This window comes from Carassius carassius, chromosome 2 (genome assembly GCF_963082965.1).
Source record: "Carassius carassius chromosome 2, fCarCar2.1, whole genome shotgun sequence".
NCBI classification, from domain to species: domain Eukaryota; kingdom Metazoa; phylum Chordata; class Actinopteri; order Cypriniformes; family Cyprinidae; genus Carassius; species Carassius carassius.
In genome coordinates this window covers 25406544-25418625 of record NC_081756.1, presented here as the reverse complement: position 1 = coordinate 25418625, position 12082 = coordinate 25406544, and the positions used below count along the sequence as shown (strand labels likewise).

Here is a 12082-nt window from a genome sequence, read left to right as displayed (position 1 = left end):
GTCTGTTCTATAATAAGACGAGTTATCATCATGATAGCCTACACCATGATATCATTTTTCGAGCGTTTTTGACATGTTGATTCAAAAATAAATAAATAAAAAAATAGGACTGATTGAACGATGATGACTGATTTGTCTAAAACCGGTAAGTGCACTCGAATGTAGCCTACAAAAATTAGCAAAACTACACCCTATATGTTTATACAGTATCTAGGCTATGTAAAGACAATGACTCTTTGTTTGAAAAAGAAAAAGCCAACGCAAAGACTATGGCATTTTTTTATTTGATGATTATATATGAATAATCTAAGTGGCATAAACGCATTTGAAATTAAAAATAGGCCTATACTTTGAATTCTGAACATTTAAGGGGACAAATTCGGAAAGGCTGTTCTCGCTAGGAAGAGCTTAATTGCTCCACCATTTTTAATTGCAGTGAATATTTCTGTACGTCCTATTTTTGTTAAGTGCTTCAGCAAAAATGTAATTAGTAAAACAATGATGAAACTTAAAAAAAAATTAAGGAAAATATTACAAAATTATTAAACAAGTGTTTTGAGCAACAAATAGGCCTACCGTGTCGATGCCATAGCCTATATAATAACCTTTTGTCTAATTGGTTCAATAAAGATCTGAAGAACCTTTCTGTTTGACAAAAAGTTATTTGTGGCGAAAGAAGGTTCTTCAGATTATAAAAAGGTAAGAAAGAGATGGTTCTTTAAAGAACCTTTTAGGCTACTAAATCTTTCTTTGTGGATCTAAAATGGTTCTTCTATGGCCTCACTCTGAAGAACCTTCTGAAGCACCTTTATTTTTAAGAGTTTAGGCTATTTAAATAAATAAATCGTATACATTTCCAATAGCATGTAAAACAAATGTAACAACTTGTCCTCCTTTTTAGCGGGTGAAAATATCCTTATGTAGGCTAGGTTACTCCTGCCTGAATACTTTAGCCTAGGCTACTGTACATTTGTTTAGCTAAGAAATATGACATCGGAATTTTACTCTGGAGGATAAAATTCACAGACTTATTTTAATTTGGGAGGATTCTTTTAAGGCGTTTGAAACGCATAGAAAACTATTGCTAGGTAAAACATTTTTTTTTTTTTTTGCGTCGGTCTTTATCCATCTTTTAGGCGGAAAGAAAAAAAATATTACACGATTAACGATGAAATTAGTCTGTGGGCTTTTATAAGCGTTTGACATGTTTTAGCAACTTTGCGTATGTTAAATTATTTTAACATTAGGGTATAGTAAAAATTATGCAAAATAAAATAATGGGCTATAAATTAAATACTAGGCGTAGGCTATTAGGCTACAAAAACCCAGTGCAACGGGATTATAAAATATCTGTCGCATTTATCAAAACAGCACCATATTTGTGATTATAACAGTCCATTATAACGAACAATGTTCGTCGAACATATGGAGACTATTTATTCGGCGTAATCATGGGCAAAAAAATAAGACATTTGTTAATTTGAGAAAATAATTGTAAAGGAAAAAATAGAGGCTATACCCTATTGACATGTTTTCACGTGTCTTCGGTAAATGTTGGATCTCGCGCTCTTTAAATCGAAATTATTGTTTCTTCAAGCAGCTGGGCACATGGAGGGATGGGGATGTGGAGGACCCGTGTCTACGGGGTCTGGTCCTCTTTTAAATAAGCCTCTTTAAGCTAATGGAGGAAGAGGTCAGGGGGAGAATTATTGACACGTTGTTGCCCTTAACCTGTCTACCAATAAAGCGGATTGGTTTTCCTCAATTCATCAGCTAACCACTCTCCAGAGACTGCTCGCATGCGCTTATTTGCTCTGGGGAAATCAACAAGTCACGGGCCGAAAGAAGAAGAATAACAGGGTGCAATAATGATGCAGTGACCAATTTTGTAATAGAAATCACTAAGCCTCAAGCGTAATTGCTAACAACATAACAATTAGGCTAGCTATCACTGCACTAGGTCTATTGCTGAGTGTGGCCCAGAAAGTATTTGGACGACACTGGCACACGAAAATGTTTTTATGTGATTTACAATTTACAGCGCAACAATAAACGCATAAAGTGTTATGTTTAGATCTTGCTACCTGGAATCCCTCTAGTTTGAAGTCTGCAGCATTCCTCTCAATCCAATTCACTTGTGTCTGTCTTTAAACACATGCATTACGGCCGCTTTGTCCCCTTCCCAGTTTTAATTTCATTAAGGGATCGCATGCATATTTCTATTAAAGCAGCAGTGAAACATGCAGCCATGGACCTGCATCAGATAGATTTATGGCTCTTTTTCATCACATCAGGAGAGAGTAAAATTATTATTGCACCCTGAGATAGAAGGGCCTGGGACTCTCCTCAAAGCTGTTCATTCGCTCAGTAATTACTTTCACAATTAAGTGGAACACATATCATCACAATGACATATTGAAATAGTTTATATATTAATTATCCATGGTAAATGTGTTCATTATGAAAAGCCAATTTAACGGGACCTCCACTGTCTGTTTTATTGCAATAAATATTTTCGATCATAATGGCACAAATGGACAGTGTGTTGAAATGTATATTACACTGCTTTAAAACACATTTGGGAAACATAATATTTTTTATAAATTTAATTTGTGGGGTAGGCTACAATGAATAGTTCCAGCATCAAAAGTCATCAGGAATCCGATTGCAGTGCTTATAGCGCCATAATTTCTTTCCCCCAAGGACTCTGAACATGAACATATTTTCTTTTAAACGTTCTGCATATTTTACCAATTCCTTCTCGGCTATAAGCGCTTTTCATCTGTTTGCTTTGATAAGCCTTATTATCTCTTAAAATGATTCACTTGTCCAAACAAACCAGTGAACTAGCCTGAAAGCAGGTGTCACTTAATCGAGCGCACTGGTAGACTCCACTAATGTGATGAATAACCTACACACATCTCGGCCAGTGGTGTAATTTAAAATATGCTTTAAACGAGATGACCCACAAGTCCCCTCGCTCCGTGACACGAGCCCGTGATTGACGATGTCACCAGATGTCGGGCTAATTTAAATGAATTAATTTCATACCCGTCGCTGTTTATTGAAATGAGTGCCTCATGAGAGAAATGTTAAACGCAGCATATCTTTTCTAACAAATGTATTAATTAAATCAACAACAACCCTTATGATTTTAAGATGAACAAGCAGGTAGCAAGATTTCAAGACTTGCAGCCCAATTTAAACAAGTTGCAATGTAAAACTGTATAAATATGTATTTGCCCCCCTACAACCATTTGAATCTGCACATTTAACATGATTTAAAACAATAATAAAGAAAGCTACAGTGTTGCATTATAATATTCCTAGTTAATGTGAAAACTGTTGCCTATTTCTTATTAATGTTTCTCAAGCTAAGCTTTTACATTTTACTCACTGGCAGATGAATGATCATAGATCAAAATGTAGATTTGTTTTTGTATCTGGAGTCTAATGATTTAAACAATTGTAACCTGACTGCAAATGAAAAGTACATAGCCCAGCACCAATCAGACTCAAATACTGAAGATTTAAAGATTAAGAATATAATTTTTGAATTGGTTTGTGAAATTCAAGTGCACTTTGGAGCAAGATAAAAGCAAGAAGAAGCTAGAATAAATGAGCAAGAAGAAAAAAGTACTCCATGAATGTGATCAGTGTTTGTTACTTAATTATTTATAACCCACATTTGTTTTGAATATTTTAACGCCTGTTCCGGGTTTAAAAGTATAATTTATACATGTAACTTGAATTATGAATTATGTAAGTATACATTTTTTATGTTTGAGACAAACATATGGCTGCATGATTCTGTATTCATCATATAATAAATTGTAAAATACTCAATAATTGTTCCTTAATATGTGTGTGTGTGTGTGTGTGTGTGTGTGTGTGTGTATCTGTGTATCTAGGATGCATGGATTCAAGAAATAGCTTAAATACACTTTTTACTTAAAAATACATGAAGAGATGACTCTTGAACATTTTAGCAATAAACCAGCCACAACAAAGAGTTATTGAGACATATAACTCATGGAGTTAATGTAAATGTGTGACCCTTTTTGACATCTTTAAAAATTAGAGACCTTTTGAGATGAGGAGACCCCCATTTTGTATTCTGAATCATCTCCAGAAGTCTTGCTGTAGTGGCTTGTTATCTTCTTTTCAGGTCTAAAAGGCATGATATCAATCAATAACTCATAAATCCCTCTATAACATATATGAGAAACAGAGTGGATTCTAGTCTTGCTACTGCCGTCCAACAAGAATCAGATGTCAAGCCATGAGTGTGAGACCTATACAGTACTTCAGAAGATGCCTGTGATGCGCTGATGAGTAGGCAGAATTATCTGGAAGTTAGTTGGCTTCAAAGTTAAAGGGATAGGCTAGTTCTACCAAAATTGGAAATTCTGTCATCATTTACTCACCCACATGTTGTTTCAAACTACAAACTTGTATGACTTTCTTTCTTAATTTCTTAATGTTGAAGAATGTTGGTAACCAAATAATTGTGTTTGCTATTGACTTGTAGAGAGAGAGAGAGAGAGAGAGAGAGAAGAAAGAAAGAAAGAAAGAAAGAAAGAAAGAAAGAAAGAAAGAAAGAAAGAAAAAACTCATACAGGTTTGGAACAACCAGCCATCAGTGGCTCTAGGAACAACATGGGGTGAACGATCTCTTTTATGAATCAAACTTTATGTACAGTGACTTGTTTGATTTTTGTTTTGCTATGTGTTTGAGAATTCATGATATTCTAAGAAAATGTACTGTATGTAGTAGAACAGAATAAAAAACGATTTATCCTAAAGGGATTTGTAAAAAATTGTGAAACCGTAATAATTATTTTTATTATTTACTTATTTGACTATAAATACTGAAAAATACACAAACATTTTTTCAGAGCCTTAGATTTTTTTAAAATAAATTATTGTATAAAAATTTTAGTATAAAAATAGCCATAGATTTGTTTTACATTACTTAGAAACAAACCAATAAAGAATTGCATTTTATAATACATTTTTAAAGATGATCTAGAGAATTGTTTATGATTTAGTTACATTCTCGAAGATTATATATAGCCCTTGTACCGCAACTGGTTTCCTTTGGGATTCATCCAGGAAGTGATTGTGACATGTCTCATGTTATTGACCCCGTCTTTAACCAATCGTTTGGAAGAAAATGTTATGTTGTCCAATCAAATTTCACCTTGCTACTGGGTGGGCGGGCTGTTCTCAGTGTTTAGTTACAGCGAGAGCATCGATTTCGGTTTTGTTTTCTCTGATTTCCAGTCGCTGAACGGTATCGTTCGGCTGATCATTCAATAAAACCAGGTAAACAATTCGCATTTCATCTATTAATACGACTCATCAACAGAAAAGCCGCAAAACATCACTGAAATCACTAGATGACTCTAGAAGCGACGGATGACTGAAGTTTGTGTGAAGCTGAACTATCATGCCAGAACAGTGCTGCAATCATGTTTCCAGATTACTGCCTTAAATCTCGCTAAATCTTAACATACTCCAATAACATAAACGTATACGTGCAAATGACTGGGAAATGGTGAATTGTCGAGGCGGAAAACAACTGATCTGCTGCTGAGTCATTAGCTAGCTAGTCAAAGAAGCTTTAGCCAAAAGGCTAACAGACGTTCACTTGATCTGACCGAACAAAACACCTGAACTCTGTCTTCTACAGCGAGAGTGATCCTTTAGACCTAAAACTACTGACAACACGTTCATAAATGATGATGAACTTCTGGTATTGTGATTCTTTGCTGGTTTTGTAGGTTAGCAAGCTAACGTTAATTAGCCTGGTTAGAGACATAACTAACATTAATGTGTTTGGCTCTTATGAAACAGCCTTTTCTACAACATGTCTCGCTCAGATGAGGCTGCATGGCGAGGCATTTTTTTTTGTGCGCACAGATAGTTGTATGAATGTAGGGTATATTTCTTGGCTTTTAATGTATACAAAAAGTTGAAGCAATATTTCAACGGTAATGTTTTGACATTTCTGCTTTCTTTTTTGTGTTGATCACACCTGCTGAAGTGCCAGATTAGTGTCTGCTATAATGAGCGTTTCCATTCAGTCCCGCTGTAAACTTACCTAACTTACCTCTAGAGTTAGCATAGAGTTGTTTTAAATATCTTCCTCATAACAGCTTGCTTTATTCTCAGCAGTATGTTAACATGCACATATTTTCAGCTTCTTGACCAGTGTTTATTATCAGAATCACACTCAAATTATTTGACCTGAGTGTTTTTTGTAATGATTAGTTTATAGGCTTGACACCCGTCTCATGTTTTCTTTGTCTTGTAGGTACAGACAACACTTTGTTGCTCTGCACACCAGGTACTTGCATTGATCGCTGCTCGATGGGAAAAGTGTAACCATGTTCAGTTTCGAGGGAGATTTCAAGAGAACACCCAAGGTGTCTCTTGGGGGTGCTAGCAGAAAAGTAAGTTTTCCATATGATATGATGGCTATATTATCAAATTGTCTGAAATGCTGAGTACTTTGTTCGCACAAATGTCTAGTTCTGTGCATCTCTACATTTGTCTACAACAATTATTACTTGGAAACTGATGATGTGGTATGTTTGTGAATATTTGGTTTAAATGATTTCCATATATGGACTACTGTCTCACATATGTGTTTTGTACAGGAGGAGAAGGCATCACTTCTTCATCGAACACAAGAAGAAAGAAGAAAAAGGGAGGTGAGCATCGGCCTTTGTTTTTTTTAAAGCGCTATGTGTTTTATTGTAAAAATAGGACAGAAATGTTCTAAATAATGTCTGAAACTTTATATTATGAGCTCTTCTCGTATTTATTTGCCTTGTAATGATGAATTGCTTATTGTATTCCTAATTTGTAAGGAGCTTTAGATAAAAGCGTCTGCTAAATAAATAAATGCAAATGTAAAAATGGTTAGTTCTGAAAAAAAAGCATGGTTTGACTTATTAATCGAATGCAATGATATTCACACATTTTCAAGTGTATCTTGAGAGTCCACATACTTTTAGCTGCCAGTGCATAACCTAAGATGTACAGTATTTAGTTATATGTTTGCATTTTATAGTCAGAAATGAGGATGTGAAACTTAAAGTTGTGGACAAATAAGAGATAACGGCCTTGTCCTTCATATATGGTTTTACTCCTCTTTTTCCACAGGACGAGAGGAAAAGACTAAAAAATGCAATCATCATTCAGTCTTACATAAGAGGATACCAAGACAGAAAACAGCAAGTATGTGGAAGCGGTTGAAACTCTACAAGTGTTGAAGGGATTCTTCAAACAGAGAATCTGTCTGTATTCTTGTAGTTGATCGACAGATTGTTAAATGACCAAGTATTCTCTCTTTTTTTTCATATAGTATGCCATTCAGAGGGGCTGCTTTGACCGCTGTGCGTGTCAGTGCCAGTCAGGCTCTGGCCCTCAGCTCACAGACAGTGCCATACTCAGTCAACTTGCTCGCCAGCTTCTCTTTTTTTACAGACTAAGTGAAGACAGACACAGAATGGTGAGGAATGCCTGTCTACATAGATATTATTGCCATATGAGGCTCAGTGAAGATTTGTTCTTTGCCCTTTTAATGTGAAGTTGGACAGATTGATATTGTTATGCTGTCACTGACTTTATGAAGCTTCTGGATGTCATTGTCTTAACTGTGTAGATCTGGATGTGCCAGAGTTTGGTAAAGCATCATGCTCAGTTCGTCAAGCTGCTGACGGGGCCAGAAAGACAGAGCTGCCTGTTTCAGATCAAGAGGATACTGGGGCACTGTTGCAGGTAAAATGAGATGTTCCTCAGATACTGATTTGTGTAGCTGCATACCTAAAATAATAACTCCTTCTGTCACAGTCACATGGAAACCTTTAGATCTTCTTGTTGGTGGCTTGCTAAGCATTTTCTCTATCTGTTTAAGGTTATTGCAAGCATGTGAAGATGCCAGTCTGAATGTGACCGTCCCGATGAGGATGCTGGAGGTGTTTTCATCTGAGAGAACCTACTTGCCCTTTCTAAAGGATGAAAACTATGTCGCGGCACTTATGGAGCAAATATTGCACTATATGGTAGAGAAAGGTAGAGAGTTTTGCCCCATCCTTTATCTTTATCATTTATTAAGACAGTACATGAGTATATTCACTTAGAGAGAGTACACGAGACTCTTTTTTTTTTTTTTTTTTTTTTTTTTTTTTTATTTAGCCAAAGTTTGCATCTGTAACCTATTGTGATGATATATATTTTTTTCTATTTCCTTCTCTCTTTTAGGATACTACAGATCTCTGTATGTGTTAGTGAATCACAAGTTGCCGTCGAGTCTAGAGTACAGTGATGCCCCTTCCATTCCACTGGCACAAACGCTGCTGGAACACACGCTCAAGCCTCTGCACTTTACATACAGCTCCTGCCCCCCAGATGCCAGGTACATATTCACATAGGTGCATACTGGGAAAAAAAAGGCACATTAATACAAATTATTCGTGGCCTTTTATGCTATACACGCTGTGGAGAGCATTCAGTTCAAGCTGTTAGAGGAATGTCTTTCTTTTGGTGTGTGTGATGCAATGGTTCCACCAGTAAAAGGCTGCACACTGACCCCTTACTGCAGACCGTTAGCTTTATCCTTCCAGGAGACCAATGGACAGTAGTTCTCTCACTGCTGTGTTTACAGAGAGTAGTAAAATCCAGACAGACTCATTGACTCAACATGTAATGTTTACACAACATTTACCCTCCATTCTAACACTCTGAGTTACGAACACTGCTGTTTTCTTTTCTTTACTCTCTGATGAACGGCAAAAGTGTGAGGGAAGAAGCTTGTGCATACAGTCTCGTGTTTGTCCTCTCTCCTTCTTTCTCTCACTCTCTCTCTCTCTCTCTCTCTTACACACACATACACAGAGGCATGCACCCAGACAAACCAGCTAGATTTTGTTTGCTATTAAGTTTTGGATTAAATTAACATTTTTCGATTTCTTTTTATATTAATAATGTATACTGCTGTTCAAAAGTTTGGGGTCAGTAAGATTTTTTTTTTTAAAGAAATTAATAGCAAGATCAAGTGACACTGAAGAAACTGAAAATTCAGCTTTGCCATCCCAAAAATGAAACGCATATTTAAAAAATATTAAAATGTAAAGCTCTCTTGTTTTTAAAATTGGAGTAGTATTTACAGTATTTCTGTTTTAACCGTTATTGATCAAATAAATGCAGCCTTGTTGAGCATAAGAGACTGCTTTAAAAAAAAAACATTTAACAATCTTACCTTCCCAAACCTTTGAATGTATTAATTATTTTGTTAATTGATGTGGTTTTATTCTAGTGTGGATCAATCAAATTGTGGCCATCCCACTTCTGTTTTAACTTTTTGTCTGTAAAGCAAAGGCAAAATACATCCATTTGGAACGACTTGATTACTGTGCTGTCACTTTAGAAAAATATGTGTGCTAAATGGGAACTAACAAGGTTCTTCTAGGTCAAAGCTCTCCTGTTGGCAAACAAAGATTGTGAATATTGTTGTCTTGTAGACACACAAATAGCCAAAAGTTTGTGTAAATGTGTGTACATACAGGATATGATATTAGTATTGAATAGGATATATAGTATTTAGAAAAGTAAATTAGCTAATGTCCTTCCTGCAGACTGAAACATACAGTACAATTACAATATATAATAAACAATTCACAGGTTCTCAACTTTTTTCGTCTTCTTTCCTTTACAGGCAGTTTGTTTTTTCAGCCTTCACTGAGGAGTTCATTTCAGCACCTTTCACTGAACAAATCTATCATTTCTTCGTGCCAGCTTTGTCAGACCCAAAACTAGCTTTCCCATTTCAGAACTTCCTTTGGTCACTTCAGGCCACCATAGCCTCCTCTGTCCGGGCCCGGGCTCAGGCTCCATGGCTCTTTTACTTTGTGCTAACAGTTGGAGAATCAGAACTGGGTAAGCATTGTGCTTAATTGCACTTTACAGTGTCATTCATTTACTGTGTGTTTCTGAGGTGACCGATCAGAGAATACAATTATTTTGTCCATTTCATGTGTTATAGGTTCACTCTCCGAAGGAGGGTTGCTGTTGTACCTGAATGCGCTCCAGACTCTGTTGCCATTGTTACCAGTGACGGAGTGCAACAGTACAGCTGACATCAACAGTGATTCAGAAGAGGAAGAAGAAATGACCGTACAGCGTCCTGCTGCACAGGTACACACAGATTCTCTCTTATCCACAGTACCACAGTATATCATTTTGATCTAAAAAAGATGAATATAATTTTGTCTTTTTTTTAAAGGATGGCAGTTGGATATCTGTGCATTATATAACAGCGGAATGTATACAGAAGATGGACACCAAGCAGCAGACTAATGCTCTGCTAACATTAGTTTGGAGAGACACAGCAAGTGAAGACATCTTCACCATGATGGCCTCCATCTGTCACACACTGATGGTGCAACATCGTATGATGGTGCCCAGAGTCAGGTTAGTCATATACGCAAACAACCCATCAAAAAAATGAATCCCCTATCATTTTTTGCAACATTAAGGATAGCAAACACAACCAGATTCACAGCACAGTGCATACTTGTACTTACTTTAAGATAAGTTTGGCTTGCTGCACCACTCTAACTGATAAAAAGAGATCCATTCAAGAAAGAGCTGCAATCAAATGAGAATTGGATGCACTTTTATATGTGTATAAAAAAGACTTCCAAACATCAAACTGTTGAACTTTTTCTATCTTTGCTTCTTTTTTTCCACTTTTTTTTAATAAGATAAAGCAGAAACGTTGCTAATGAAGCAGTCAGGTGTTAAAGTCTCATCTTTCTGTGTTTTATTTATAAATTTTTTTTTATTACCAGGGCAGTTTTAGTTGCTGTCTCTCATCAATTAGTGCAGTGGTTCTCAATTCCAGTCCTTGCGCCCCACTGCTCTGCACATATTGTATGTCTCTCTTTGTTAACACACCTGATTGAGATAATCATTAGAAGTGAGCTCTGTGCATGAACTAGAGGTCTTCACGGGTCCACTTGGATCCGAAAACCCGAGGTCCGACCCGAGACCCGAGCGGGTTCGGGTCCAAAACTCCAACGAGTACCTCGGACACGGGTCGGATTCGGTATTAGTGGTCTCGGGTAATTTAAAATAAATATGCCTTTTCCAAATGGACCCGAGAAGACCCGAATTCTTTTAAACTATGTTGGGCATTTAACAAAATTGCATTATTTAAAACAACTATGACACCGTTCTCTCATTTTTTCTAAGTGTGAGAGCAAATCAGCGCTTCTACGTGCAACGGGCTATAAGCACGGTTGCCTCGCAACGCATTTATTTACTCAGTTCCACATTAACCAACCCCCCTCCCTTTGCCAAGAACTAGTGCGCCATCATGTGGATGGATGTTTGACTAAATGCAAGTACCGGTATTTGAATTGTCGTTAAGCCAGGCCTGTCAATCAATTTGAAAAATACGCGACACTGTCAGAAAAGCATGGAGGCGATAACAGACATTGCGAAAAAGGTGAGGGAAAACGAATATGTAGAACAGAAACATCCAGGGTCGTCATCGGTGTGGGCAACTTTTGTGATCATTGTTGATAAGGAAGGAAAAAAGACTGGTGCAGTTAAATGCGTTGACTGCAATACAATATTAAGATTTGATTCAGCTAAAACTGGAACATCCCATTTGCTGAAGCACCAGAGAACATGTCGGCACAAAAAAACGATGCAAAGCTCCATGCATTCGTTTGTGAGGAAGAGCAGTGGGGTACCTGCCCAGTATAAAAAGACAATACTTGAAAACTGCATTCGAGTCTGTGCCAAAGATCTCAGACCATACCGAATGTTTGAAACAAGCTCATTTTGTCAGTTAGCACAGAGCTTGATCGAGATTGGAGCTACGCACGGCCACTGTGATGTCAAAGATATTCTTCCCTCGGGAGTCACTGTTTCTCGTGCCACTTTGGAGAGGTGTCTTGCCTTGAAACAAGAGCTTTTACCTAAAGTCAAGCAGGCAATTGCTAAGGCATTTGCTTGTGGAGCATCCACTGACATGTGGACCGATGATTTTCGAAAGGTGAGT

General features: G+C 36.9%; 1 protein-coding gene across 2 annotated transcripts in view; it reads left to right on the top strand.

Annotated features, from left to right (window-relative positions):
• Nucleotides 1-5204: 5204 nt before the first annotated feature.
• The window catches only part of LOC132107280 (ubiquitin-protein ligase E3C-like), a 28501-nt gene continuing 21623 nt past the window's right edge, over nt 5205-12082 (top strand). The window contains exons 1-11 of one of the 2 annotated variants that reach the window (XM_059513525.1): nt 5205-5328; nt 6320-6458; nt 6666-6719; nt 7174-7248; nt 7376-7522; nt 7676-7791; nt 7928-8085; nt 8275-8428; nt 9728-9948; nt 10055-10206; nt 10295-10482. In XM_059513525.1, the coding sequence (XP_059369508.1) occupies nt 6393-6458; nt 6666-6719; nt 7174-7248; nt 7376-7522; nt 7676-7791; nt 7928-8085; nt 8275-8428; nt 9728-9948; nt 10055-10206; nt 10295-10482 (1331 nt within the window). In that variant the 5' untranslated portion in view covers nt 5205-5328; nt 6320-6392. Of the gene's footprint in view, nt 5329-5459; nt 5759-6319; nt 6459-6665; nt 6720-7173; nt 7249-7375; nt 7523-7675; nt 7792-7927; nt 8086-8274; nt 8429-9727; nt 9949-10054; nt 10207-10294; nt 10483-12082 lie in introns of those variants that run through there. The other variant, XM_059513517.1, reaches the window with a different exon arrangement.